Below are 24,349 nucleotides of genomic sequence, written 5' to 3' on the forward strand. Positions count from 1 at the left end.
GGCCTATCCTGGGGGTTGTTGCTGTTCCTGCCAAAGGGAAAGGAAATCGCAGCTCAGTCCTTGCAAGTTGGACGGCCTCCACACCAGAGCAGAGGGGCCAGGCTCAGGGACACAGGCCGCACCGACTGGGCCCTGTGGACGAGCAGGCAGCCCCTCCAGGACAGAGCCAGAGGGAGGCCAGGAAGGCCCTTCACCTGTGTGCCTTGAGGGCTGCCCCGCCTCCTCCTGAGGAGGACACTCCAGGACACTGCTGGACTCTGCCCCATGCTGGGACCTGCCGAGGACCCCGGAGGGAGCCAGGTGAGAGCCAGCTCTGGGAGCAGGTGGATGCCAATCAGACAGGGTGCTGGCGAGGAACCTGCCAAGGACAGCAGGCACAGGCAGAGCCTGACTGGGCTCACCTGAGTGACCCTGAGCCCCCTGCAGGGCACCTCCCCAGCTTCACCCACGACTGAGGGGCTTCCCTAAAGTGGAACAGTTCAGGAAAACCAGGGTGGCTGGTAGTGCCCAGCCCCTCTGAAGCTCATCCACATGGGGGACTGGAGAGCCCCTGAGGGGACCAGAGGGACACCCTGGCCTCTGGTGCTCCGAGCCTCCTAGGGAGCCAGCTGCTTCGGGGACAGAAGCTGGAGCACGGGTCTCTCAGGCACACAGAGCCTCCAGATGCCCCCAGATGGTGAGAGCTGCCCGAGGCAGCCCCTGCTTCCTGTCCCTCAGCCAGGGCCTCCAGGCGCCTGAGAGAGCCCAGCCAGGGACAGTCCCTCCCCAGGTCTGCCTCCTGCTTAGGTTGGAAGCAGGTGGGCCTGGGAGCTGCCTGTGGGTTCTGACTGCCTTCTTGGGAGCCCTGTGCCCCACACCCCCGCCCCGCGCCCCGCGCTTGGCCTCCTGCGGCAGGGACGAGTCAGTGCGGCCTCCCTGGCTCCCTGCTCTTCCCAGCTGGCAGGAGGCACAGCTTGCTCTGCTGCTTCAGCTCTGTAGCCCAGCGGCCAAACTGCTTAGGCGACTGGGACAGAGGGGGCCCCGGGCACCACAGAGACAGCCTCCCTGGGGACCCCTGCTCTGAGGCCACCCAGGGGCCAGGCCCACGGGGCTGCGGAGGCCACTGCCTGTGTTTCTGTAATGGAAACTTCTCTGCTGGTCTGTGAGCCACACTCCTCAGCTCTGGTTCCCACCCAGGTGAGGCTCTGGTGGCCAGCGGCGTGGGGGACAGGGCAGGTGGCCAGCTCACCCGCGACAGCAACGGCACCACAGGAGCCCAGGTGGGGTGTGTGTGTGTGTGTGTGTGTGTGTGGCTCGTGAATCTCCTTGCTCTCCCGGGAGGTCTCCAGCTTCCCGGACCCTGGCCCACCTCCAGCCCCCAGTGTGCTACTCACCTGGGCTCCAGGCCGCCTGCCTCCTTGACTGTGGGCCCTGTCCGGATGTGAGTGACCACAGGGAGCACTGTGGGGGCCAGACGGTGTCTGTTGGTGGCCAGAGCTGGCAGGGGCCTGCTGGCGGCACTGGCAGGGCACTGGGGTCTGCACAGGCCAGTCGCTGCACACGGGCCGGCCCTGGGCGAGGATGGAGACCCAGGCGACGGGCTGTGGCTGTGGTGGGCAGCACGGGCCGGCCGGCAGAGCAGGCTGTGAGTGCCCCAGGCACAGAGGTGAAAGGGGAGGCCGTCCTTCCTCAGGCTCTGGAGGCAGGGCAGTGGCCAGGCCCAGAGCAGGGGTGGTCAGTGGAGATGTGACGCTGGGCCGTCACCTGCTCCAATGCTCGGAGACGAGGTGGGGGCACTTGGACAAGTGCCAAGAATGCCCGGAGGGTCTTTGGGACACCACTTGACCCAGAGCGAGGGGCAGCCCTGCTCACAGGCACCCTCCCCAGCAGCGTGGCACGGCGATGACGCTCCCCAGGCCCCAGCCCCTGGAACTATTTTCCACTCTTTATCACCCATCTGTCACCAGCTGGCCCCAGAGAAAGTACACTCAAGTTACACCCAGTCCCTCCACCAGGGCCTCTGCTGGGGGCAGGGGGCCCAGAGGCCTCCCCACTGCTGCTGTGCGTGCCAAGGCCACCCCTCTGCCATGTCACCGTGGGGTCATGAGCCCCAGGAGCTCACTCACGTGACCAAGCTCACAGAGACCAGAACCCCGCGAGACCTGGGGACACCAAAGGCCCTGCTTCCTGCCAAGGCTCCCTCCCTCCTGGAGGGGAAGTTTGGGGCCAGGCCGCCCCTGCCTGCAGAGGGGTGGGGAGCCGCCCAGGAGCAGGGACAAGGGCGAGGTGAAGGTGGGCTTCAGAGGGGGCGCAGGGCATGAGGGAGGGGCTGTCCCTGTGCCTGGGCAAAGGAGCACCGCCCTCGTAGAAGCGCCAACGGCCTGCTGCGACCCGAGCCCACCTGCCCCCAGGGCCCAAGCCAGCTGCCATCAGCTCCCACTGAGCAGGAGCAGGCGAGGCCCAGGGCCTGAGACGCCCATCACAGGTGGCCACACAAGGAGCTCCAGAGCCGAGCAACCACTAGGTCACAGCAGGCAGTGCACAGCACCCTGCACACGCGCACACTCAACACACCCACACACGCACACGATCACACCTCCGGGCACACATGCACGCACGCTTACAAACAGACACACCTGAGTGTGTGCACTCGATATCAGCAGGTGTGCATTCTCCCAACGAACGCACACACTCAGGCTCACACGCATGGACAGGCATATGGACACTCCCAAGGACACGTGCACAGAGCCACGGGTGGTCACTGTCATAGTCACACATCGGCATGGACACAGACATGTACAGACATGCTCACGTGTGTGCACACACACGTAGTCCCCAAATCCCACAGAGAGCCCTGCCAGGGAGGGCTTGCCACAGTGCGCAGGCTGTGCAGCAGAGTGTGGAGGCCTGGTGTGACCCTGCCTGGTGTGGCCCTCCCTGGTGTGACCCTCCCTGGTGTGACCCTGCCTGGTGTGGCCCTCCCTGGTGTGGCACTCCCTGGTGTGACCCTCCCTGGTGTGACCCTCCCTGGTGTGGTCCTCCCTGGTGTGGCCCTCCCTGGTGTGGTCCTCCCTGGTGTGACCCTTCCTGGTGTGACCCTGCCTGGTGTGACCCTCCCTGGTGTGACCCTCCCTGGTGTGACCCTCCCTGGTGTGACCCTCCCTGGTGTGGTCCTCCCTGGTGTGGCCCTGCCTGGTGTGGCCCTGCCTGGTGTGACCCTTCCTGGTGTGACCCTCCCTGGTGTGACCCTCCCTGGTGTGGCCCTGCCTGGTGTGGTCCTCCCTGGTGTGGCCCTGCCTGGTGTGACCCTTCCTGGTGTGGCCCTGCCTGGTGTGACCCTTCCTGGTGTGACCCTCCCTGGTGTGACCCTCCCTGGTGTGGCCCTGCCTGGTGTGGCCCTCCCTGGTGTGACCCTCCCTGGTGTGGTCCTCCCTGGTGTGACCCTCCCTGGTGTGGCCCTGCCTGGTGTGGCCCTGCCTGGTGTGACCCTCCCTGGTGTAACCCTCCCTGGTGTGGTCCTCCCTGGTGTTACCCTCCCTGGTGTGGCCCTCCCTGGTGTGGCCCTGCCTGGTGTGGTCCTCCCTGGTGTGACCCTCCCTGGTGTGACCCTCCCTGGTGTGACCCTGCCTGGTGTGGTCCTCCCTGGTGTGGCCCTCCCTGGTGTGGCCCTCCCTGGTGTGGCCCTGCCTGGTGTGGCCCTGCCTGGTGTGACCCTGTCTGGTATGGCCCTGCCTGGTGTGGTCCTCCCTGGTGTGGCCCTGCCTGGTGTGGCCCTGCCTGGTGTGGCCCTGCCTGGTGTGGTCCTCCCTGGTGTGGCCCTGCCTGGTGTGACCCTCTCTGGTGTGGTCCTCCCTGGTGTGGTCCTCCCTGGTGTGACCCTCCCTGGTGTGGTCCTCCCTGGTGTGGCCCTGCCTGGTGTGGCCCTGCCTGGTGTGGCCCTCCCTGGTGTGGCCCTGCCTGGTGTGGCCCTGCCTGGTGTGGCCCTCCCTGGTGTGGCCCTGCCTGGTGTGGCCCTCCCTGGTGTGGTCCTCCCTGGTGTGGCCCTGCCTGGTGTGGCCCTGCCTGGTGTGGCCCTCCCTGGTGTGGCCCTGCCTGGTGTGACCCTCCCTGGTGTGGTCCTCCCTGGTGTGGCCCTGCCTGGTGTGGCCCTGCCTGGGGTGGCCCTGCCTGGGGTGGCCCTGCCTGTGAAGGGCCAGGGCAAGGACTGAGCCAGGCAGCATGGCCGCAGGGTTGGGGCGCCCCCGTCTGTGCAGCCACAGGAGAAGCCACAAAGCTCACAGGCTCCCCTCCGCCCAGGTCTGGGCCCAGGAGACTGACGGGGTCTCTGCCCCACCCCGTGGCCCTTGCCTGCAGAGTGTCAGCAGTTCCTGGCCCTCCCAAGTGCAAACTGCGTCCAGCACCCTCTCTGTAGATGCTGGCCGGGCCTCCCCACCAAGAAGCGTCCCCAAACGGAACAGACCTGGGGCTCTTTGTCCGCACTGGCCAGAGGCCACGTGGGCCCACATTCCGGTGACCTTGGCACTGGACACCGAGCCCAGCAGAGCTCTCCACAGCAGCCTCCCCGAGCGTGGGTGTAGGTGTGCTGGCTCCCTGCCACGGCTCCTTGCTCAGCCCTTTTTTGCAATAAAACCTGACGCCATCCACTGTGGGAGAAAGTGCTCTCTGAGGTCACAGAGCCAGGCGGGCCTTGTGGTGTGGATGTCACGGTGCTCGGCTGGCCACAGGGACAGGGAAAGCCCCTCCCTCTCAGCCTGCCCCCAGCTGGGGGACAGGCCCTGGAGGGCCATGGAAACCAGGACGCTTCTCATGAAATTCAAGCTTCTGCCACCACAGCGAGGGCAATAATGCCCACCAAAGGCCCCACATCAGGGGCCCTGGGAAAGGCTGGGCCGATGGCGCCCAAGTCGGCAGAGAGGACCCGGCCTGCCAGCAGCCCCGGATGCCTGCTCTGTGCGGCCAGGCACACTCCTCTCCCTCTAGGGCAGTGTGCTCGGCAGCCCCCTGGGTCCTGGAAGGGCTGATGTCTGGTACCTGGCTTCCCCGCTGGGATGGCCAGGCGTCGGTGCCTGTGACCGGACTGGAGTCCTCAGAGGTCGAGGGTTCTGCCAAGGCTGGGAAAGGAAATCCACACGGGCCTCCCTGAGCACGGGCAAGGGAGGTGCAGAAGCTCCTGGCCACGGGGGACACACAGAGGGAGCAAGAGGTGCCTCTGCACTCGGAACGTGAGCAGCGTGACCCAAGGAAGGACAGGTCAGAGACAGAAGCAGAGACAGAGGGATGTGCTTATAGCAGAGAGAACCAGAGACAGACAGAGGACAGAGGCTAGATAGACAGAGATGAGCAAGGCAGTGCTGGGGGGCCTCAGGACTCTGGAGCGCAGTGGGTCAGGCCACTGGGCCCTCGGCCTGCCGAGCCCTGGCATGGTGAGGCACCCACCCCTGCTGAGCAGAGGCAACGCAGAGAGGCATACAGCTACCATGACAGAAGGCACACTTCCCGAGTCGGTGGGTGCAAATCAGGGCGGCAGCCCCAAGGAGTATTATGCAGCCATGAAAGATGAGGGTTGTGAAGACTGTGCAGCAGCAGAAAATGCCTCTAGGCGCGTGTCTGAGCAAACAGCGCGCAGGGCTTCTGCCACTCTTGGGCAAGGCCAGTCCGAGCCGGGAGGCCAGCGGCTTCCCGGGGGCATCTTCCCCGCCTTGTCTTTAGCCCCGGGAGTGCTGCTTGTGCAGTGAGCAGTCCCTTTCCTGCCTTAGGACCCCGTTCCAGGAAATGAAGACCACCCTGCCAGCCTCACGCCCCGACTCCCGGCCGGAGACCCAACACCAGACCAGGAAAAAGGCAGCCGCAGGGGACCCTCGCATGCCCAGGGCAGAAAGGGTGAGTAGGCTGCCGGTGGTGCCCGGGCCCTCACGCTGGCATCCCCTAGGGCTGGGGGCAGGTGAGGACAGAGAGGGTCCCTGCCCTTGCTCTGAAGGTGTCCTCTGCACCAGGGGCCACAGGAGGGGAGACCTCTGGGGGCTGGTGGGGGTGGGGAGGCCACCTGGAAGGACTTGCTCTGGTGAGACACCAGGTGGGGCACCTGCAGCATTGGGCCAGCTTCCTGGGCACAGAAGCAGCACACAAGGACAGGGTGGGAGGATGGCCAGATGGAGGAAGTCAGGGGCAGGGAGGGACGCTGGACAGAGATGGGAGAAGTGGGAGCCATGGAAGTTTATAGAGCTGAGTAGCCCAGAAAGGACAGTGCTGAAGCGAGGGTTAGACACAGGACGCGCTGAGGCTCACCAAGCATCCTCCATCCAGAACGAAGCGGGAGGGACCGGGAGAGGGACGGGGGGTTCCTCCAAGGAGTAGGCAGCTGGGGGATCCAAGCAGGAGGGACCGAGACCCCAGACCCTGAGGCCTAATGGAGACCTGTCAGGCCAGGGAGGTCACAGCCAAGAGGAGGTCTTGTGCCGGAAGGGCAGCCTCCCCTGAGGGCTGCAGCCTGGGCACAGTAGTGGTGCCCAGCTGGGAGCAGCCTGGGCACAGCCCTCGGACAGCCTGCTGTCCCTGTGCCAAGACAAGGACACTGGGGCTCCCGGAGGCCAGGGGCTTGTCTTCCAACTTGGTACTGGGCAGTGAGATGGTACCAGAGCAGGAGGGCGCAGCCCTGCCACAGAGCAGCCTGGTCACCTGCTGTCCCAGGAGAGGGAGGCCAAGATCCTTGAGGGCAAGGACCCTGCAGCCAGCCAAGGCCTCAGCCAGCCCTGTGGACTGGGTGGCGTTTGTTGCCCTGGCCCCCTACCCAGAGCCCTCCCCACGCCATCCCCACACCCCAGGTCCCCCACGGTCCCCACTGGGGCCTGAACAGCAGCCAAAGAGGGCATGGAGGAGCCTGGGGCTGGCACCTCCCCCAGGAGCAGGCGCCCTCCCACCTGGCTGGTGGGTCCCCAAGCCCTGTCCGGGCTCTGCACTCTGGTCCCTCCCCGCCTGATCCCTGGTCACCAGCCTCTGCACGCCTGGTGTTTAGGGACCCCTGACAGAGCCCAAGGGAACTTGGGCAGGCTCTGAACCCTGAGGCAGAGGCAGGCCTCAGTCGGCGGCCGATTGCCACGGGGTCACCCTTATGTGGGGTCATTCCTCTTCTTGACATGCGGACGTTATTCTGGTCCTATTGGGACGGGGAGGCACAGAGTCTGGGCCACACTGGGACCTGCTCGTTGCTGACCTTGGCTGCTCAATACTGTCCAGGGTTCATGTGGACCTCACCACAAGGAGTAGCAGGGGGTGGGGCTGAGGGCAGTCTGGAGGGTCTCCACGCCCTTCTCTGGTCCTCCAGAGCCTGTCTGTCCCTCTGCATGAAACCCAGAGGGGGAGCAAGGACTCTGGATGGGACAACCTGTCTCCAGTGGAAAGCGCTCATGCTGTCTGCCTCCCACTCATCCCCAGGAGAGTGATAGGAAGGGTCCCCGCTCCATCCTGAGACGGAGCCAGCCAAGGCGCAGGCCCGAGCCACAGAGCATCTCCAGGCACGTGCGGTTCAGAGAGCCCTTGGAGGTGGCCATTCACTGTAAGAGGGGCACGCAGGCCAGCCAGCAGGGCTGGCATCAAGGGTTGGGGGGTGCCCGCAGTGCCCACGCAGGTCTGGCAGGTCTCCGGACCACCAGAGGGGGCCATGGTCCTGGTTGTTTTCCCAGGCAGAACCCCATAAAGCCTGGGCCGTGGGGTCACGTGGACACACTGTGGGTAGTGGAGCAGCTGCTGGCAGGCAAGAACTGCTTCTCCATGGCCACTGTCCTTGGAGGTCAGGGCCCTGCTGGAGCTGGGCCTCCTGCCTGTGGGCCAGCTGGCTGCTGGCCATGGCCTGCCGTGGCATCCTTTGGACTGGGGAGGGGGAGGGGGCCTGGGGGGCCTGGCACACTGGGACATCTGTGCTCTCCTCGTAGACATCGCCAGCAGGGACACCAGGGCCGCCATCAAGGGTGAGTTCAGCCTGAGCCCCTCTGCCCAGGAGCCTGGGCCGCCACCGGCCACGAGTATCTGGCGCAGCTTGATGAGCCCCAGGCCTGGTCCCCACACCCCCACCACCCCAGGCCCGCTCGGCCTCCCTTCCATGAGCCCCAGGCCTGGTCCCCACGCCCCCACCGCCCCAGGCCCGCTCGGCCTCCCTTCCATGAGCCCCAGGCCTGGTCCCCACGCCCCTACCGCCCCAGGCCCGCTCGGCCTCCCCCTCTGTCTGCTCCAAAGCCGTAGCTGAAAGCTGCTCCCTCTGCTGGGTCCTTGGTGGACACAGAGGGGCAGCAGCACCCCCTCCACAGGTGCAGTTAGCCTCTGGCCAGGATGGGATGGGATCCACACCCCACGGGTACTCTGGGAGTCACCCCAAGCCACTCCAAGTGCCCACCCTCATGGGCACAGGACAGTAGCAGGTTGTGGCCGGGCAGCCTGGGTCTCCTTCCATCCCTTTCCCAACAGAGGGGAAGCACCTGGCCGTTCTCACCGGGGAGGGTCAAGGCACAGGCCGGCACTGACCTGCCCACGCTCGCCCACAGTGTCCAGCCGGCACCGGCCCCACAGAGGCTCCCTGCTGCACCTCATGCCCCGCGGCGGCTCCCTGCTCCTGCGGCTCTGCGCGTGTGTCCTGCTCGGGGTGGCTCTGGGCCTGTACTGTGGCAGGGCCAGGCCCGTGGCAACGTCCCTGGAGGACCTCCGAGCCCAGCTCCTGGTCCTCCTCATGCACCTGCGGCACGTGCTCCTCACCTGCTGGCACTGCCTTCTGGGTCTCTGGCCAGTAGCCAGCCAGGACGTCGCCTCTGGACAGGCCTGGGTAGAGGAGGCCGTGGGCTAGAGCCCGAGCAGTCCTGGGCTCTGGGACGGGGGCAGCCCTGGCTCTGGACCCAGGAGACAGCCCTGGCAGCTGTGTTGAAAAACCCAGGGACTCCGCGGCGGGGGAAACTGGGGACAGGGACCCAGGACTCAAGGCCAGACAGGGTGACCAGCACCCCACCAGTACAGCGCCTGCTGTTTGGGGTTCACTGTGAGAGTACATTTAGGTCCTCACCACCCTCGACCCGGAGGGAGCCCTAGTCTGACTGTCCCGTGTGCGGCCCCTTGAGGACAGGCACCCTGCCCACGTGTGTGGGGCCACTCAGAAGGCCAGACAGAGCCTTCTGCTGTCTGGGGGCCTGGCCAGGCCCAGACGGCGAAACCCAGCAGGAGAGGGGCCCTGACTGTTGGGGAGGCACCTCCCTCTGCAGCCCACGAGGCCCCTGGTGTGGGTCCAAACTCTGAGCCCAGCTCTGACCCCACACTTGACCCCAAGAGCCCAGGGAGGCCGTTTGGGGCTGGTTGCACTTAGGTGGAGAGAAGAGAGTTTCCATTAAAATCCCCACAACCTCTTTCAGTCATGGGATTTTTACAGGCGCGAGAAACATGGGGCCACTTCGTGAGGAATTCCCTGCAGCACCGGAGCATGGGCTGGTCACTAGGGGCCTCCCTGCCCGCCGCAGCCACATGCCCTTCATGTGAGAACTGGGGTGCACTGAGCCTCGGGGCCATGTCCCCCAGCAAGTCCTACTGCTCAGGATACCAAGCCCCGGCCTCAGAGACCATGGGCAGGGAGCGCCAGTGTTTCCTGCAGCTTCAGATTCAGGGGAGTCCAGGGTGAGGGAGCCCTGCAGAGAGAGGCCCTGTTTCCAGAAGCAGCCTCAAGAGGACCATGGTGAGGGGTCAGGGGACCCCGGCATAGTCATCACCATGGTTACCAGTCCCCTGCACCAGCCCAGCTGCCCAGGGACCCATCCCATCTCACCCACCCTGGGAAGAGGACAGGCAGGTCACCACTGGCCATTCCAAATGGAAAAACAGGCTCTGAGAGGTGAGCTCACGGCCTCTGTAGTGGGGGCTGCCTTCTCATCCTGGTTCTGGGTAGGGGTCCTGGCTGGAAGGGGGCTGGTCTCCCCAACCCATGTTCTGCCACAAGGCACGAGGGCAGCCCTGCTCACAGCCAGCTGTCCACTGCAAAGACCGCAGAGGGACATGCCCAGCTCTGTACGGCCCACAGAACTCCAAACCCAGCTGACTTAATGTAATAAATGTTGCTCAAATAACCACCTGGGGGATCCTCAAATCCACCCTCATACCTGAGGGGTCACTTGGGAGCCAGGAGACATGTAGGCATGAGGCCCAGCAGTGCCCGGAAGGTGGCTCCTGATAAGCCCCCAAAACCGACAGAACAACCCTGGATGCAGCCCTTCGAATCACAGACCGGAAGCAGTGGAGCCACGAGAAGAGGGAAGCCGAGGAGGGCGGGCGGGAGACGCAGCGGACCCCACAGGAGACTTGGCGGTCTTGCTTTTATTTTGATTTGGAGAAACAGACACACGAGGTTTAAGATCTTTGCCTTCAGTTTAGCCAGAAGGAAAATTAAAATAAGGTGTCCCCATGAACAAGCCAGGAGCAGCTCAGACATTTTAAAAGCCGTCTGCAGTGCAGCCACTGTGGGAACCCACACCACAGCCCCGGAGGAGCGCAAGGGCCACCAGCTCCCGCCAGCACCAGGTCAGCGGCCCCCTCCTGGAACCCCCAGGGCCTAGGTGTCTGGGGCACCAGGTGCAGCCCCCCAAGACAGCTCCAGTGCAGGTGGACTCAGGTCTACACAGCCCTGGCAATGGCTGCCCTTGTCCCGTGCCCTGTCCCCTGCTCCTCCTTCCAAGGTCCTGGGGGCTACAGTCTGGGACAGAGTGAGGCAGAAGCCCCTTTACCCTGTGCTGGGGACACACACCAGGACCCTCAGGGTTGGGCAGGGTCTTTGTGTCCAGTGGACTAGGGCTGGTGTGAGGGGCCCAGGAAAGAGCAGCTTTGGGGACCTCAGAGCATCAAAATGCTGTGCCCTGAGAACCTGCTGGAAACTCAGTCGACCCTGGGGCTGGAGCCCTGCAGGGATGGCCACAACCCTGCCCCACCTGGTTGGGCTTCTCCTGGACTGGCACCTGCCTTCAGAGTGTCCTGACTAGTCCCAGAGCCCAGCTGACCATCCCCGCCAAGCCCCTTGAGGTTGGCCTGAGCCACCCTCCTACCTGAAACCCACCAGTCATCTGTGGTGACAGCAGAGAGCTGGACACAGTCAGGCTGTCCCTTCCAGAAGGGCATGGCAGTGGCGGGCGGGATCCTGAACTGGCTGGCTGAGGCCAGGGCAGGTGGGGCTCTTCCACGTGGGCCCCACTCCCTGGACTAAGGACACAGGGGAACATGCCGGCCAGGGAGGCACTGGGCTCTCCCGCAGGGTGTGCACAGCCAGTAGCCCAGCTGCTCACCCGAGAGCAGAGCTAGGGTGCCAGGCTCACACGCTGGCCCTGCGCCTGAGCTCTGAGGGCGTGGCTGCCGTGCGCGGGAGGGAGGCAGCACCCTGGGGGCTGGTGCTGCACCTCCCTGTCCACACACCACAGGCGGAGCGTGGACCAGCCGCCCCGCGGCCACAGGACTCAGGGGACCTGGCGGATGAGAGCCGAGTGCCGTGGGACGCCTGGTGCTGCCCACCCCGGTCCCTGCGCTGCCTAGCCAGCCACTGTCCAGCTCTCGGAGGGAATCGGGGTGCTCACCTCACAGCAGGCAGGGCAGAGGGACACATGCAGGGCGGCGCTGGCAGGGCTGGGGGCCCAGGTGGGGACCCCTCGCCACTCCCCCAGGACGGGAAGATGGGCAGGGGTCCTGGGTCGGCTCCCCTGCCAGCAGGGAGCCTAGATGACAGCGCTCTTCTCCCCATGGAAGGAGGCGCGGGGTCCCGGCCTGGCCAGCAGCAGCTCCTTCTCGTGGACCAGGCTGTCCAGCAGGTCCTCCTGGCGGCAGTTGTGGTAGACCTTCAGGAAGGCCAGGGTGGTGATGGCCAGCCAGGCCAGCCAGGATGCCCAGAGGCCAAACTGCAGAGAGCGGGGCAGCATCAGGGGCGCAGCCACCCCCGCCCCAGTGCCGTGCCTGCCTGGCAGCCCCGGCTCTGCAGGAAAGGACAGGCATGCTGAGAGGCCTCGGGACCCCAGCCTCCTCTCTGCAGCAGGCCTCCAGAACCAAGGCTGCGAGGAGCCTGGGGACTCAGCACCCTGGCCTGCAGCGGGGTCCCCTGGGGGGAGCAGGGGCTAGCAGACATGCCCGCTCGGCAGCTGGGGCAGCTCAGCTCCAAGGAGCTTGTAGACCCTAGATCCCCCCAGCCACTGGATAAGCTGAGCTTCACCTGCTGTTTCCAAACAGTTGAAGGAGAAGCCATTTAATCAGCTCGAGGCTGGCTCCACATCTAACTGGCTCCCCTTTGAGTGTGTCTGTCCCCATACCTCATCTAATCGGCACAAATTAGGCCAGAAGCATCTTCCACGAAATTTCCATGAAGGTGTCTTGGACCATTTCAGCTCACCTCAGCAAAGACCCTCGCCACCAGGACTCTGCCTGGGGCTCCGCTGACCACCAGCCCGTGTGCAGCCAGCAGGGCGCCCAGCACGGAGCCCAGCGCGGGCACACAGGAACACCAAGACACCACAAGGGCCTCCTGTGCTGTTCCAGGAGAACCCGCACCTTGCACCTCCCACCGGCAGGGGGCGCTCATGAGGCCCGTCCAGAACACAGACCCCTCCCTGCAGGAGACCCAGCACCCGACCTCCCCTTCCAGCCCCACCTCCCCACACCCCACCCCGCCTCCTGGCACCTCACCACCTTCCTGCCTCTGCATGTTCGCCCTGGACCTGCCCCTCCCTGAGCCTGCCCACAAGAATCCGCTCTGTCTCAAGACGGAAACTTCCCAACTGCCCCACAGTCTGCACCCTCCCTGCCTGGCCCTGTTGTTAACTATGATTTGTTTCCTCCCCCAAACGGGGGAGATGAGCGAATGTCCAGCAGTGGCGGCCCCACCCCAACACGGCCTACCTGGGCAATGGCGAACTGATCATAGAAGGCAGAATTGTCCACATTCAGCTCCAAGTCGATGTCCTGGAGTTCCTCACAGCTAAAATGTGAGACATGGGTGTGGAGGGCGACTTCTGTGGCAGAGCGGCTGGCAGGGAGCAGTGAGCTCCACCCCCAAGTGCTGAGGGGCCGTCCACTTGGGGGCAGGGGGAAGCCACCAGGGACCCCTCTGGGCATCAGTCCACACCCTCACCAGTGGAGCAGGACTGGCTTTGGGGAAAGAACCCACAGACAACCAGAGGACACACTTCTGCTCTATTCTTCACTACCCCACCCGCCCTCCAACCCTTCCAGGACTCGTCTCGAGCCCAACACCTCCTGGGACCCTCTGCCTCCCACAGGCAGCTCAGGGCAAGTCCCCAGGGTCTCAGGCTGCATGGCCACCTCCAGTTTCCAGAGTCTCCCAAGCCCTGGTGGCAATTGCTGACCACCTGGGCCCCCACTCATTGCCTGTCCAAGCCTCTGGCTCTTGGGGGCCTCACTCCGGTGTGACACTGTTCTCCTAGCTGGGAAGGAGGGACTGGGTGCTGAGGAGGTGGGCTCCGGAAGGGGCTCCCAGGTGTGCAGAGGTCAGGGGCCCGCGTCAGGGCCAAGCTGCAGACGCAGGGCGGGATTCGCGAGGGAAGAGCCTGGAGCACAGGGAGGCTGGGAAGGGTCTCCGGGGTGCAGCGGGAAGCATACCTGCGGGGCACAGCGCCCTTCTCCGTGACAGTGTCACACCACATGGTGAAGCCCACGCTCACGATGGTGCTGGCGATGAAGACCAGGAAGACCACGAAGGCGCTGACCAGGAGGTTCACAAAGGCATAGAAGAAGGAGCTGCAGCCAAGGACAAGAGGTGGACATGGGGGGCGCTCGGCACCCCCCAACATGGGGTCCAAGCCTCCACACTTCCCTGCTGGCATCCAGAGCCACCTCCCCTTCTGCAGCCACCCCTTGCCCTGGTGATACCCCTGGCCCCGAGCTGCCCATCTCACCCTCCCAAGGACCCAAAGCTGGAACCATGGACTGTCACTGCACAGGGGCGGCAGGGCCAGCACGGCCAGTGACAGGCCGAGATCACTAGCCCCAAGGCACAGGAGACACCCTTCTAAGCCACGGACCCCAAGGCCACGGGCAGACCCCCACAGTGAATGCCTGTACCCCGAAGTCCGCCCATGGAAACCCTAACCCCACAGTGATGGCAGCGGGGATGGGCCTTGGAAAGCGGATTGGCCACAGGCTGGGGTCCCCAGGGACTGTGTTAGTGCCTCATAAAAGGGACCCGGCGAGCTCCACCAGAGGGGACACAGCAAGAAGGCACCGCGCACAAACCAGGAAGCAGCCCCCCGGACTGAACCCGCCAGCGCCCTGACCTGACACCCAGCCTCCAGGACCGGGTGCACGCTCCGCAGCGCCCTGACCTGACACCCAGCCTCCAGGACCGGGTACATGCTCCGCAGCTCCCTGACCTGACACCCAGCCTCCAGGACCGGGTGCACGCTCCGCAGCTCCCTGACCTGACACCCAGCCTCCAGGACTGGGTGCACGCTCCGCAGCTCCCTGACTTGACACCCAGCCTCCAGGACCGGGTGCACGCTCCGCAGCGCCCTGACACCCAGCCTCCAGGACCGGGTGCACGCTCCGCAGCGCCCTGACCTGACACCCAGCCTCCAGGACCAGGTGCACGCTCCGCAGCTCCCTGACCTGACACCCAGCCTCCAGGACCAGGTGCACGCTCCGCAGCTCCCTGACCTGACACCCAGCCTCCAGGACCGGGTACATGCTCCGCAGCTCCCTGACCTGACACCCAGCCTCCAGGACCGGGTGCACGCTCCGCAGCTCCCTGACACCCAGCCTCCAGGACTGGGTGCACGCTCCGCAGCTCCCTGACTTGACACCCAGCCTCCAGGACCGGGTGCACGCTCCGCAGCGCCCTGACCTGACACCCAGCCTCCAGGACCGGGTACATGCTCCGCAGCTCCCTGACCTGACACCCAGCCTCCAGGACCGGGTGCACGCTCCGCAGCTCCCTGACTTGACACCCAGCCTCCAGGACCGGGTGCACGCTCCGCAGCTCCCTGACACCCAGCCTCCAGGACCAGGTGCACGCTCCGCAGCTCCCTGACCTGACACCCAGCCTCCAGGACCGGGTGCACGCTCTGCAGTTCTCAGGCAGCCCAGTCCAGGGCACTTTGCTTTGGCATCTCAAACAGCCAAGGACACGGAGGAAGGACATTTACCCCCATGGTCTCCACAGCACTGGGGACTGCAGGAGGGACTTGCCATACAGTCTGCTCTGATTTTTCACCTACTTAAAGCTAAAGGGACGAGCTGCAGGGCGGGGGAGCTGGCTCAGGCCAGGCCGGGAGGGCTGAGCCCAGGGAGCCCAGGTGGGGGGCCCTCAGGCCTGGCTACACTGCCCCATGGGCCACACTGTCCTGTGAGCCCCACAGCCTCTGCCAGGTCCACACGCCCCAAGGCACTGCTGCTTCCTTTCCTGGCGGCACAGGGGACCTGAGTTGGGTCAGCCGCCCCACCAGACCCCTGCCTTTCCCCCAAACATCCACCATCCTGAAGGCCTCAGAGATTCAAAGTCCCTCAGGTGAGCCCAGGTTGACTGCCCACTGAGGTGCCAAGGGGTGGGGGATGGTCCCTGTCCCTGTGGGGCCCTCACAGGAGACTCCTTCATGCAGGACAGCAGCAAGGAGCAGGGTGGTCAAGAAAGGGCCTTGTCCACTTCCAAACTGCCCCACGCCTCATAGCACAGGGGTATGACTCCAAGGAAACTGGCTTTGGGAGCGCGCCTGGGAATCCAGGTCTCCACTGGCTTCCCGGCCAGGAAGGTGGGCTGGCGTCACTGAGCATGGCAGGCGCTGGCCGGCAAGCAGAGACACACTCATGCTGGTGGGAGCCTCCCTCCTGTGCTCACCCACCAAGCCCTTTCCTGGCATCTGCGGGACCCTGTACTGGAACAGGAGCCTGGGGTCCTGCCCAGGGGCCGATATGCCAATGACAAAACCAGGTCCCTGTGCCCAGCTCAAGACAGGCGTCAGCAGGCTTATGACGTCTCCAGACAGCAATCCCACAGCAGCTGCTACGACAGGCCACATGCACCAGTGGCCGCTGGGCCAACAGCAGAACCCCGAGGTGGGGGGCCTGAACCCCCATCCCGAGCAGACAGAGCAAAGGACATAGTGCTCTTAATGCTGTGACCCAGTGGCATCTGGCCAGGTATCCAGCCAAGGTGCCCGCGAGTCGAGTCCCATCCCCTCCTGCAGCCACACAACAGACGCCAGCAGCAGCCAGCCCCACCCTGGGTGGACTCCACCACACGGCTCCCGCTCCTGCACGCAGGACCCTGCATCCTGCCTGACCTGCCCACTCCACGCTGGCTCTTCCACCCACTTCTGTGGCCCCATGCCCTCCCCGGCAGGGAGTCGAGGGTGCTCCCAGCGCTTCCAGGCTCCTCAGGCTAGCCGTGTCCCCTGTGAAAGCCAGTTCCCCTCCAGGACTCTTCTACAGAGCTCCATGGCCCTCTGGCCAAGGGTGGTGACGGACCTTGAGCAGGTCACATCCCTGTTCAGAGCCTCAGTTTCTCTTCTGTGAATTGGGTAGTAAGAGCCCTCCCTCCCCCACACCGAGTCCCTGTGGAAGTCATGGGAGCTCAGGGGGTAATGACGAGCTCAGGGGGCACTCACTCCCTGCCCCACGCCACCAAGGATGGACCTCCCTGCTGTGAATGGGCCCCTGCCCTCCCTGCCCCTCAGTGGCTCGCCTGGAGCTGTGTCCAGGGCTAAGGTCAGTGGTGTCACTGGGCTGCAGGAAGTGTGGTTGTCCATGGGCACCAGACATCTGGAGACTGGGACTCAGAGCAGCTGCCCCCTGTGCAGAGTGGCCTGGGAGTGAGTGAGCTGGGGAGGGGCCTGGCCCACTGGAGGTGGCTCGCAGAGCACAGCAGGGCAGTCACCCAGAGCTCACGCCCCAGCCAGACCTGCGCTGGCTGCTCTGCTCCAGCAAGAACAGAGTGGCCAGGGCAGCCAGGGACTTGACCTCCACAGGCAGAGCCGAGCAAGGGCGCTGCCCTTGGCACCAAAATCCAGCTCAATGGACAGCAGGAGAGTGAAGACTCTGGACAGGCCCTGCCAGGGCACAACTGTCCCTCCACCTGCTGGACAGCACTCCCAAGGACCCCCTCTGGTGGCAGGACCAAAGTGCCTGGCATTCCCGACTCACCAGCAGGTCATCCCCCCGGTGTCTACACGGCTGGGCTGGCCACAGTGCAGACGGCAGGCCACACAGGCTGCCGGGCCAGCACCACAGCTGCTCCCTCCCCAGCGGGGCAGGGCAGTCGTCTCCGAGCTCTGCTGCAAACTCAGGCGGGGTGCACATGGAGTCCCGAGAGGCAGCTCCTGGCTGGCTCTCCCTGAGCCGTCTCTGAATCCCCTGGCACAGCACACCTGAGACACAGGGCCCTGCGGTCCCTGCCCCTGCCGCCTGACACCACTGAGGTGCTCAACACAGGCTCCACAGTCAGAGACTCTCCTGATCTGCAGGCGCCAGACACTTAAGCCACTGTCTGTGAAGCGGCATGGTTCCTTCCTCCTGTGGCCAGTGCAGGGAGTCCCACCACATGGGACGGTCCAGCCTGGAGCCGCTCCTCCTCCTGCTCTTCTTGCCCCTCTGCTTGGGTCCCATGGAACCTGCCTGGGCTTTCCAGATTCTTGAAGAATTGGATGTGTCTGAGGCCTCCCCTGGACCCAGCCCTCAGGTTTATGGCTCCCCCACCTGATCCCCAGCACACCAACCAGGACCAGACAGGACAGGGTGGGAAGGAGTGCAGCACACACAGGGTTAACCCACCTTCTCCCCTGCCTGTCAGGGTTCCCAGCCTAGGATGTGCTGTCTCCATGGTGACAGCTTCCCTGGGAAGCCCAGCAATCTGAAGGCTGAGGGACAGGTTGGGCAGGCAGATGGGTTGTCTTAACCCCCTGCTCCCCAGCCAGTCACAGGCTGCTGCCAACCCTGACTGATAGGGCTCCCCTCGCCTGAGCTGCCCTGGCCCAGGCCCACAACCCACATGGCCCTGCCATCTGCCCTGAGGGCCACCGTGCCACCGACTCAGCCCAGAGCTCCAGGGGGCACCCCTGCAGAGCTGCCCAAACTACCTCCTGTGCTCCTGTGCAGGGGCAGTTGGGCCTCACTGCAGGGCAGGCACGCTGGAGGTACGGCTGGCTCCTCAGACACAGCCTCAGATCCACAGCTCAGGACCAACCAGAGCCCCTCAGGAGACCACAGGCAGGACTCTACCTGGGTGCTGGTGGGAGGGAAGCCGGTGGCCTCAAGATTGCTGCCTGGTCTTGAGAGACGCAGTGTGTGTGCTGACCCTCAAAAACCCAGGGACTACCGACAGCCCTAAGAGCCCTGGCCACACACAAGCTCACTGTACATGCCTGTCCTGGCCCCCTAGCTATCTCAAGTCCCTTCCCTGCTCAGCCCTTGCACGAGCCTGCGTTGCAAGTGCTGCTCTTGGGTGATCACCCTGTCCATCACTGGCCTCTGCAGACCCAACTGCCCAGGGCACCAGAACGTACTAACCTGGCCAGTCTGAAGGGCTGACCTCTAGGCTAGGTCCTGATCTGCGGGGACCAGCTGAGTGCCCACGGGGCAGCACACCTCAGGGTCCAGGCATCTTGCTGACATCTCTAGGCAAATGTTATTTGATGACTCTGGCACACCAAGATGCAGAAACAAATGTCATGCATGCCCACCCTGGGTTCCCCAGCCAGGGTCCCCTCAGATAGATACCGTCGGCCTGGGACGGCTCACAAGACTACCCGAGTCCTACAGAACTCAGATGAGTACAGACACCACAGCTGACTGACACCTGGACTGTGCAGTGGGCAGAGAGGAGGGCAGGCAGCCAGAAGCCCTGTGGCCCTAGCCAATAGCTCCTGATGGAGCATTACGTGCCAGGTGTTCCTGGAGGAGAGAAGGCTGGACCAGCCACGGCTGCCCAGACAAAAACCTGAGAGAGAGGTCATTCAGGGCAGGACAGCTGACCCCAAGCCCTGGAGCAGAGAGGCCCCAAGCATGAGCACAGGCCACCTGGGTCTACCCCGCTGCGTTCAAGGCCATGGTGGTCCTCCTTGAAGTGCCTTGACCGCCCAGCCACCTGTTTCCTAAACCCTGCTGTGGCCTGTCAGCAGAGATGTCCCATGAAGGCCCCAGGATGTGCGTGCCTTTCAGCCAGCACTGCTCCTCAGGACCTCAGGAATGAGCCCCTGCAAGGGCCCTGGGAGAGTCTGGAAACTCTGTGCCTCGGTTTCCACCTTTGAAGTGGGTGATGCTGGCCATTTCACAGGGCAGGTGGACACCTTCTACAAGATGACAAGACAGAAGCTGCGCGCCCACGGTCTGCCGCCTTCGTTATATGGAATGAGCTGCTCTAAGGACGGACTCCTGGCCCGCAGGCTCGCAGTTTCTCCACTCCCTCGCCTGTCCCTCAGCCTCAGGTAGATGCCCCCTCTCTGATACCACCCTTTGCTGTGACCACAAAGCTGGGTCCTGCCTGGAGACCCTGGCTAACAGGGCCACTTCTCCTGCAGGAGCCCAGAAGACTGAAAGGACATGTTTGAGCAATGACTGAGCCATGGCCCCATGGCCTGTGCCCCCCACCTCCAGAGCCCCAGACAGGAGGGACCTCTGACTGTTCCCATGCCCCCTAAAAAGCCCCATCTCCTGGCCAGAGGGGCTTCTACCTCCCCACCTTGCAGAGGGCTGACTAGGTAAGTCCTGGTTTGGTGATGTGGGTGCAGGTGACATCTCAGACATCTCCTTGGAACCCTGGCCACTGAGGAACTGAGAGGCGAGAAGACCTGCAGAGGAGTGGGGTGTCGTCCTGCGGCCAGACAGGCTGACCCTGGCAGACTCCAGCCTCACAGCCCTGAGTTCAGGAGCCCAGCCCCCAGCACTTGAAGGCATCCGGCTGACATCTGGCTTCCTGCAGGCCCTGTGTGCAGAACTTTAGTGCAGTGGCTTGGACTGTGCCTCCAGAAAGCTCTGTCCAGGTCCTAGCCCTGGTACCTGTGACCACTTGGAAATAGGGTCTTTATAAGTGCCATGAAGTTGAGGACTGAGAAGGAGAGCCTCCTGGTTTAGGGTGGTAGACACTAACCCAGTGACCATGTCCTCACAAGAAGGGAAGACCAAGAAACAGAGAGAAAGCCACATGAAGATAGGCACAGAGACCACAGTGACAGCCCGAAGCCAAGGAACAAGGAGGGCTGCTGGAGCCACAGAAGCTGGAAGGAGCTTAGGAAGGAGTCTCCCAAGGAGAGGGGCTCTGTGGACACCTTGATTCTGGATGTCCAGCCTCCAGATCCAGGAGAGCAGAAAGTGCTGAAGCCCCAGTCTGTGGTGCTTGGCTACAGCCGCTCCAGGACTCCCACACCTGGGGTCCTAGGACCTGCACCCAGCACAGCCTGCTGGCCTCTCTGCCCCGGAGCCCCTCTTTGTCTTCTCTCTGGCCTCTCTGTGTCACAGCCACACTGAGCGCTCTCACACCGAGCACTCTCACGGGTCCCTGCTGGCCCCCGTCCTGCCCACCCTCACACCCTCAGAACCCTTGCTCATCTCCCACCTCCCTGCAAGGAGGGAGAAGCCACCAAAACCTGCCAACAAGGGATGGATGGGGGGCAAAGTCTGAGGCCTGGCTCTCCCCGTCCCTCCCAGGCCCAGCAGGCCACAAGTGGGTGGGGACTCATGGGGTGCCCCTGCTGAGGAGCCCCGGCAGCCTCCTCCCAGAGCTCCAGGGTAGTGCCAGGGCATTCGAAGGTGACAGGACAATGGCAGCAGAGGAAGGGAGGTCCTGGAACCAAGAAGCAGAGCCCTCCCTCATCCCCTGCCCCAGCCAAGAGCTTGCCTGGAGGGATTACCCCTCCGGCCTCTGTCCCAGGATGATGCAGAGGCCAGGAGGGCACCCCCACCTGCCTCACCACCAAGGCCTGGTCCCCTCCCTGCTCCAGGAGAGCGCGGGGTGGAGCAGAGCGCAGGCACAGAGCAGGGTAGGGAGCTGCCCCCAGGCCTGGAGAGCCACGTAGGAAGGCCTGGCCCTGCTCCGCCATGACTGTGCAACATCTGCACCACGGGGGGTCGATGCCCGGAAGCTGGAGGAGGTGCACGCTCACGGGGAGAGGAACCGAGGGCGGGCAGAGGATCGTCATGGCCCCTGTGTCTGCGTGTAGACAAAAGGCAGTTGCATGGAGGTGGTGAGGGCCGAGTGTTGACACTTGGAGGCCTCTGAGCTGCGAAAGCGATGGGGGTGTTCCTGCCGGTAGGAGGGCCTGGGGCACTGCGGGCACGGAAGGGGCACCTGCGCGGATTGGGGCTGCATCCTTTGGGGCAGAGGGGCCGCGAGGCCCCCACTTACCCCTCGTGTCCCTTGCACAGGAAGAAGAGCGTGCGCCAGGCGTGCGCGGCGGCCAACAGCAGCGAGAGGAGGCTGGCGAGCAGGCTGAAGCGGCAGGCGGCTGGCGGGCCCCACTCCTGCACCGTGAAGCGCTCGCGCTCCTGCACCGTCAGGTTGGCGCTCAGCCACATGCCTTCGGTGAAGAGCAGGCAGCGGCCGCGGAAGTCGTGGCCGTTCTCGGACAGCGGCACCACCACCACGAAGCTGAACAGGAAGGCCAGGAAGTAGCAGACACACTGCGCGAAGAGGAAATTGTTGAGCGCCATGGTCGGTTGCAGGTGAGAGGCTGTGCGAGCGGGCCGCGGGCCGGGGAGTCGAAGGGCGCTGGCGCGAGGGGCTTGCGGCGGGGCCGGAGCCGGGCAGCGAGAATCTCAGGGCGCAGCGCGCAGGCCGGGGCTGCAGCCGCGCGGGAGGCTGCGCAGTGGCTGCGCTGCCGAGTACCGCGCCCCGCCCGGACGCGTGCGCATCGGCCAAGCGCCGGGCGCGCCCGCGGTCAGCACCGAGGACAGCTCCAGGCGTGCGCGCAAGGGAAGGAACCCAAGGTTGGGTGGGTTGGATGAGGGCCACGCTGGACAAGGCCAGGCTGCATTGATGGAGATGCTGCACGGACACCGGGGGAGGGAGCGGGAGTACAGCCAGCCGGCTTATGGAGACCAGACTCTGCCAGAAGCTGAGCCACGAGACACACTTGTGAGCCTCACTCCTCTGAGCAGGTTCTGCCTCCCTGGCTCCTCCTTAGCGCCAAGGAAAGGAGGTGGGGGGATGAGTTTGATGTCTGGGCTGGAGTGAGGCTGCACTTGCCAGGATCCTGGAGGGCAGCGTACAAGAGGAGGGGGGGATGAGGGAGTGGAGGAGACGGGTTAATGAGAATGGGACCCAGGTGATCCCCAGAGGGCGGGGAGTGCCAGTGCTGCTAGGAGAGAGCAGCCAACGAGCAGTTTGTGATCTCGGCCCCCAGCCCCTCAGCCCGACACACTAGGGCCTGGAGCTGAGGTTTATAGGAAATAATGGACGCCCCAGGCACCTCATTAAGGCATCTTTGCTGAGGTGGATTCCACTGATGCATTAATTAATAGAATTAATGCCTTTTCTAGTTTCCCTGAAGACTAAGTCACATTTATTCTGATTCCCAGAGTGAGGAAGCCCCGCCCCCATTGCTCCTCAGGTTGGAAATCACATCCACATTTTTTTGCAAGCACTAAAACTCTGTTTTATAGCCAAACTAAAATATGCTTATTTTTAAACTCCAACTGTGTAGACATGTATAATAGAAAAGGTTCAAGTCTCCCCCTCCTTCACACCAGGGGTGACCACTTAAACAATCTAGTGTCTACATTTTAGACATTTCACACGTAAACACATACAACTTACAAAAAATGCTCCATGCTATACATGTATTCTGCAAGCTCTTCATTCAACAATATGGACATTAGTTCCTGCCTGCAAACACAAATCTATTTTACTCTTTCTAATATCAGCATAACACTCCATGATAATGAGGAGTCAACACTGTGCATAACTCGTCCTCTTTAGATGGACACTGGCTCTTAAGTCAGAGGCCAGCCCTACTCAGCTTCCCCTGCCATCCATCTCCGGGCACACAGGGCACCCAGCACGGCCATCCAGTCCATGCCGTCCTTCTGCAGTTCCTGTGCTGCCCCCACCTCTCAAACTCCTGAGGCCAGTGCCAACCAGGGCATTTCCTTCCCCTGACATGGTACCCAGGCGCCCCAAGGGAGGGGCAGTTGCTCTGTGCCAGCCACAGCCAGGTGGATCCTGATGGCTGACCTGTTGGCCCTGGTCCCATCCCTAGTCTCCTGCCCACAAACCTCAAAGCCCAGTGACTGGCTCCCAGAAAATCTGACCTGGGCTGGTGCTGGGAAACAGACACCAACATGGGGGTCTCCATGGGAACCACAGCTAGGTGTCACCAAGAGCAGCAGGGCTGGCCAAGGGAGAAGTGCCCAGTGACTCAGGCAGGAACGGCCCTGCAGAACCATCCCACGCTGGATAGACCCTGGACCTCTGCACCCCCAAATCCACCAGTGGTTGGACAGGGTCCTCCTCCCAGTGCTTGCCCTGCCCCCTGCACCAGTTCACAAGCTCATCTGGCCCAGGACCCCGAGTTACGGCTGGATCTGGAAGGTCTCCCAAAGGCTCCGGTGTTGAAGGCCTGGTCCCCAGTGTAGCAGGTCCAGAGGCAGAGCTTTCAGGGAATGGGTCACGAGGCTCCAACCAACCTTATGCACGGATCGACCCTTGGTGGCTGAATGGACTACGGGGAGGGGAGGCAACTAGAGAGTGGAGCATGGTTGGAAGAAGTGGCCATTGGGGCGAGTCGAAGGGTGTTCTCCTCTCTCTCTCTCTCTCTCTCTCTCTCTCTCTCTCTGTCCTTTCTCCCACCATGCCCTCCCTCCCACCGTGATGTCCTGCCTCACCTTAGCCCCAGAGCAATACAGCCAACCAAGCATGACCTGAATCCGCTGAAGCTGTGAGCCAAAGTAAATCTTTCCTTTTCTAAGTTGTTCTTGTCAGGTGTTTTGATCACAGCATCAAAAGCTGACTAACACAAACAGCCTCACAGACACATGAAGAATAATGTGAAATGAAAATCTGGCACCCCAAGGCCAGGCAAGTTGATACGTAGAAGTAACCATCACACTCGCAAAACAAACCCAATGTGTTCTAACTGCCAGGATGCCAAAAAGTAGATAATAACAATAGAAGAAGAAAACCTAAGGCTATTTTTGCATAATCTTAGGTGAGGGTACCACTTCTAAGCAAGACAGAAAATTCAGTAACAATAGAGGAAAAGACAGAAAGATTAAACCATATAAAATTTAAAATCCTCTATGGCAAAATAAAGTGTACTATTATCAAAGTCAAGACAGAAACAGAAGAGTGAAAGGGACCATGGCAGTCATGCCGATAGACTGGTGAGGTTTCACTGCACATGCCCGACTCACAGGCAGGTGGTAAGATAAAAGACAC

The 24,349-nt window shown here is 63.2% G+C and overlaps 2 protein-coding genes across 6 annotated transcripts; one reads left to right on the forward strand and one right to left on the reverse strand.

Annotated features, from left to right (window-relative positions):
* The first annotated feature begins 121 nt into the window (after window positions 1-121).
* Window positions 122-10,104, forward strand: C2H14orf180 (chromosome 2 C14orf180 homolog). Of its 5 annotated transcripts, none has more exons than XM_047540931.1 (6): window positions 122-300; window positions 1,177-1,259; window positions 5,736-5,859; window positions 7,411-7,490; window positions 7,908-7,943; window positions 8,514-10,104. In XM_047540931.1, the coding sequence occupies exons 1-6, from the start codon at window positions 265-267 to the stop codon at window positions 9,046-9,048; spliced, it is 894 nt and encodes a 297-aa protein (XP_047396887.1). In that variant the 5' UTR covers window positions 122-264; the 3' UTR covers window positions 9,049-10,104. The 5 variants fall into 5 exon arrangements, with proteins under 5 accessions (XP_047396887.1, XP_047396891.1, XP_047396890.1 ...); XM_047540935.1 differs by having other exon boundaries at window positions 7,411-7,531; window positions 8,514-8,959; XM_047540934.1 differs by having other exon boundaries at window positions 8,437-8,959.
* An 869-nt stretch (window positions 10,105-10,973) lies between these two features.
* On the reverse strand, window positions 10,974-21,865 carry Tmem179 (transmembrane protein 179). Its single transcript, XM_047541257.1, has 4 exons — window positions 21,320-21,865; window positions 13,591-13,728; window positions 12,871-12,949; window positions 10,974-11,879 (listed from the first exon to the last, which is right to left on the reverse strand). The coding sequence occupies exons 1-4, from the start codon at window positions 21,622-21,624 to the stop codon at window positions 11,700-11,702; spliced, it is 702 nt and encodes a 233-aa protein (XP_047397213.1). The 5' UTR covers window positions 21,625-21,865; the 3' UTR covers window positions 10,974-11,699.
* Window positions 21,866-24,349: the final 2,484 nt, after the last annotated feature.

The sequence above is a fragment of the Sciurus carolinensis genome, chromosome 2 (assembly GCF_902686445.1).
Source record: "Sciurus carolinensis chromosome 2, mSciCar1.2, whole genome shotgun sequence".
Lineage (NCBI taxonomy): Eukaryota > Metazoa > Chordata > Mammalia > Rodentia > Sciuridae > Sciurus > Sciurus carolinensis.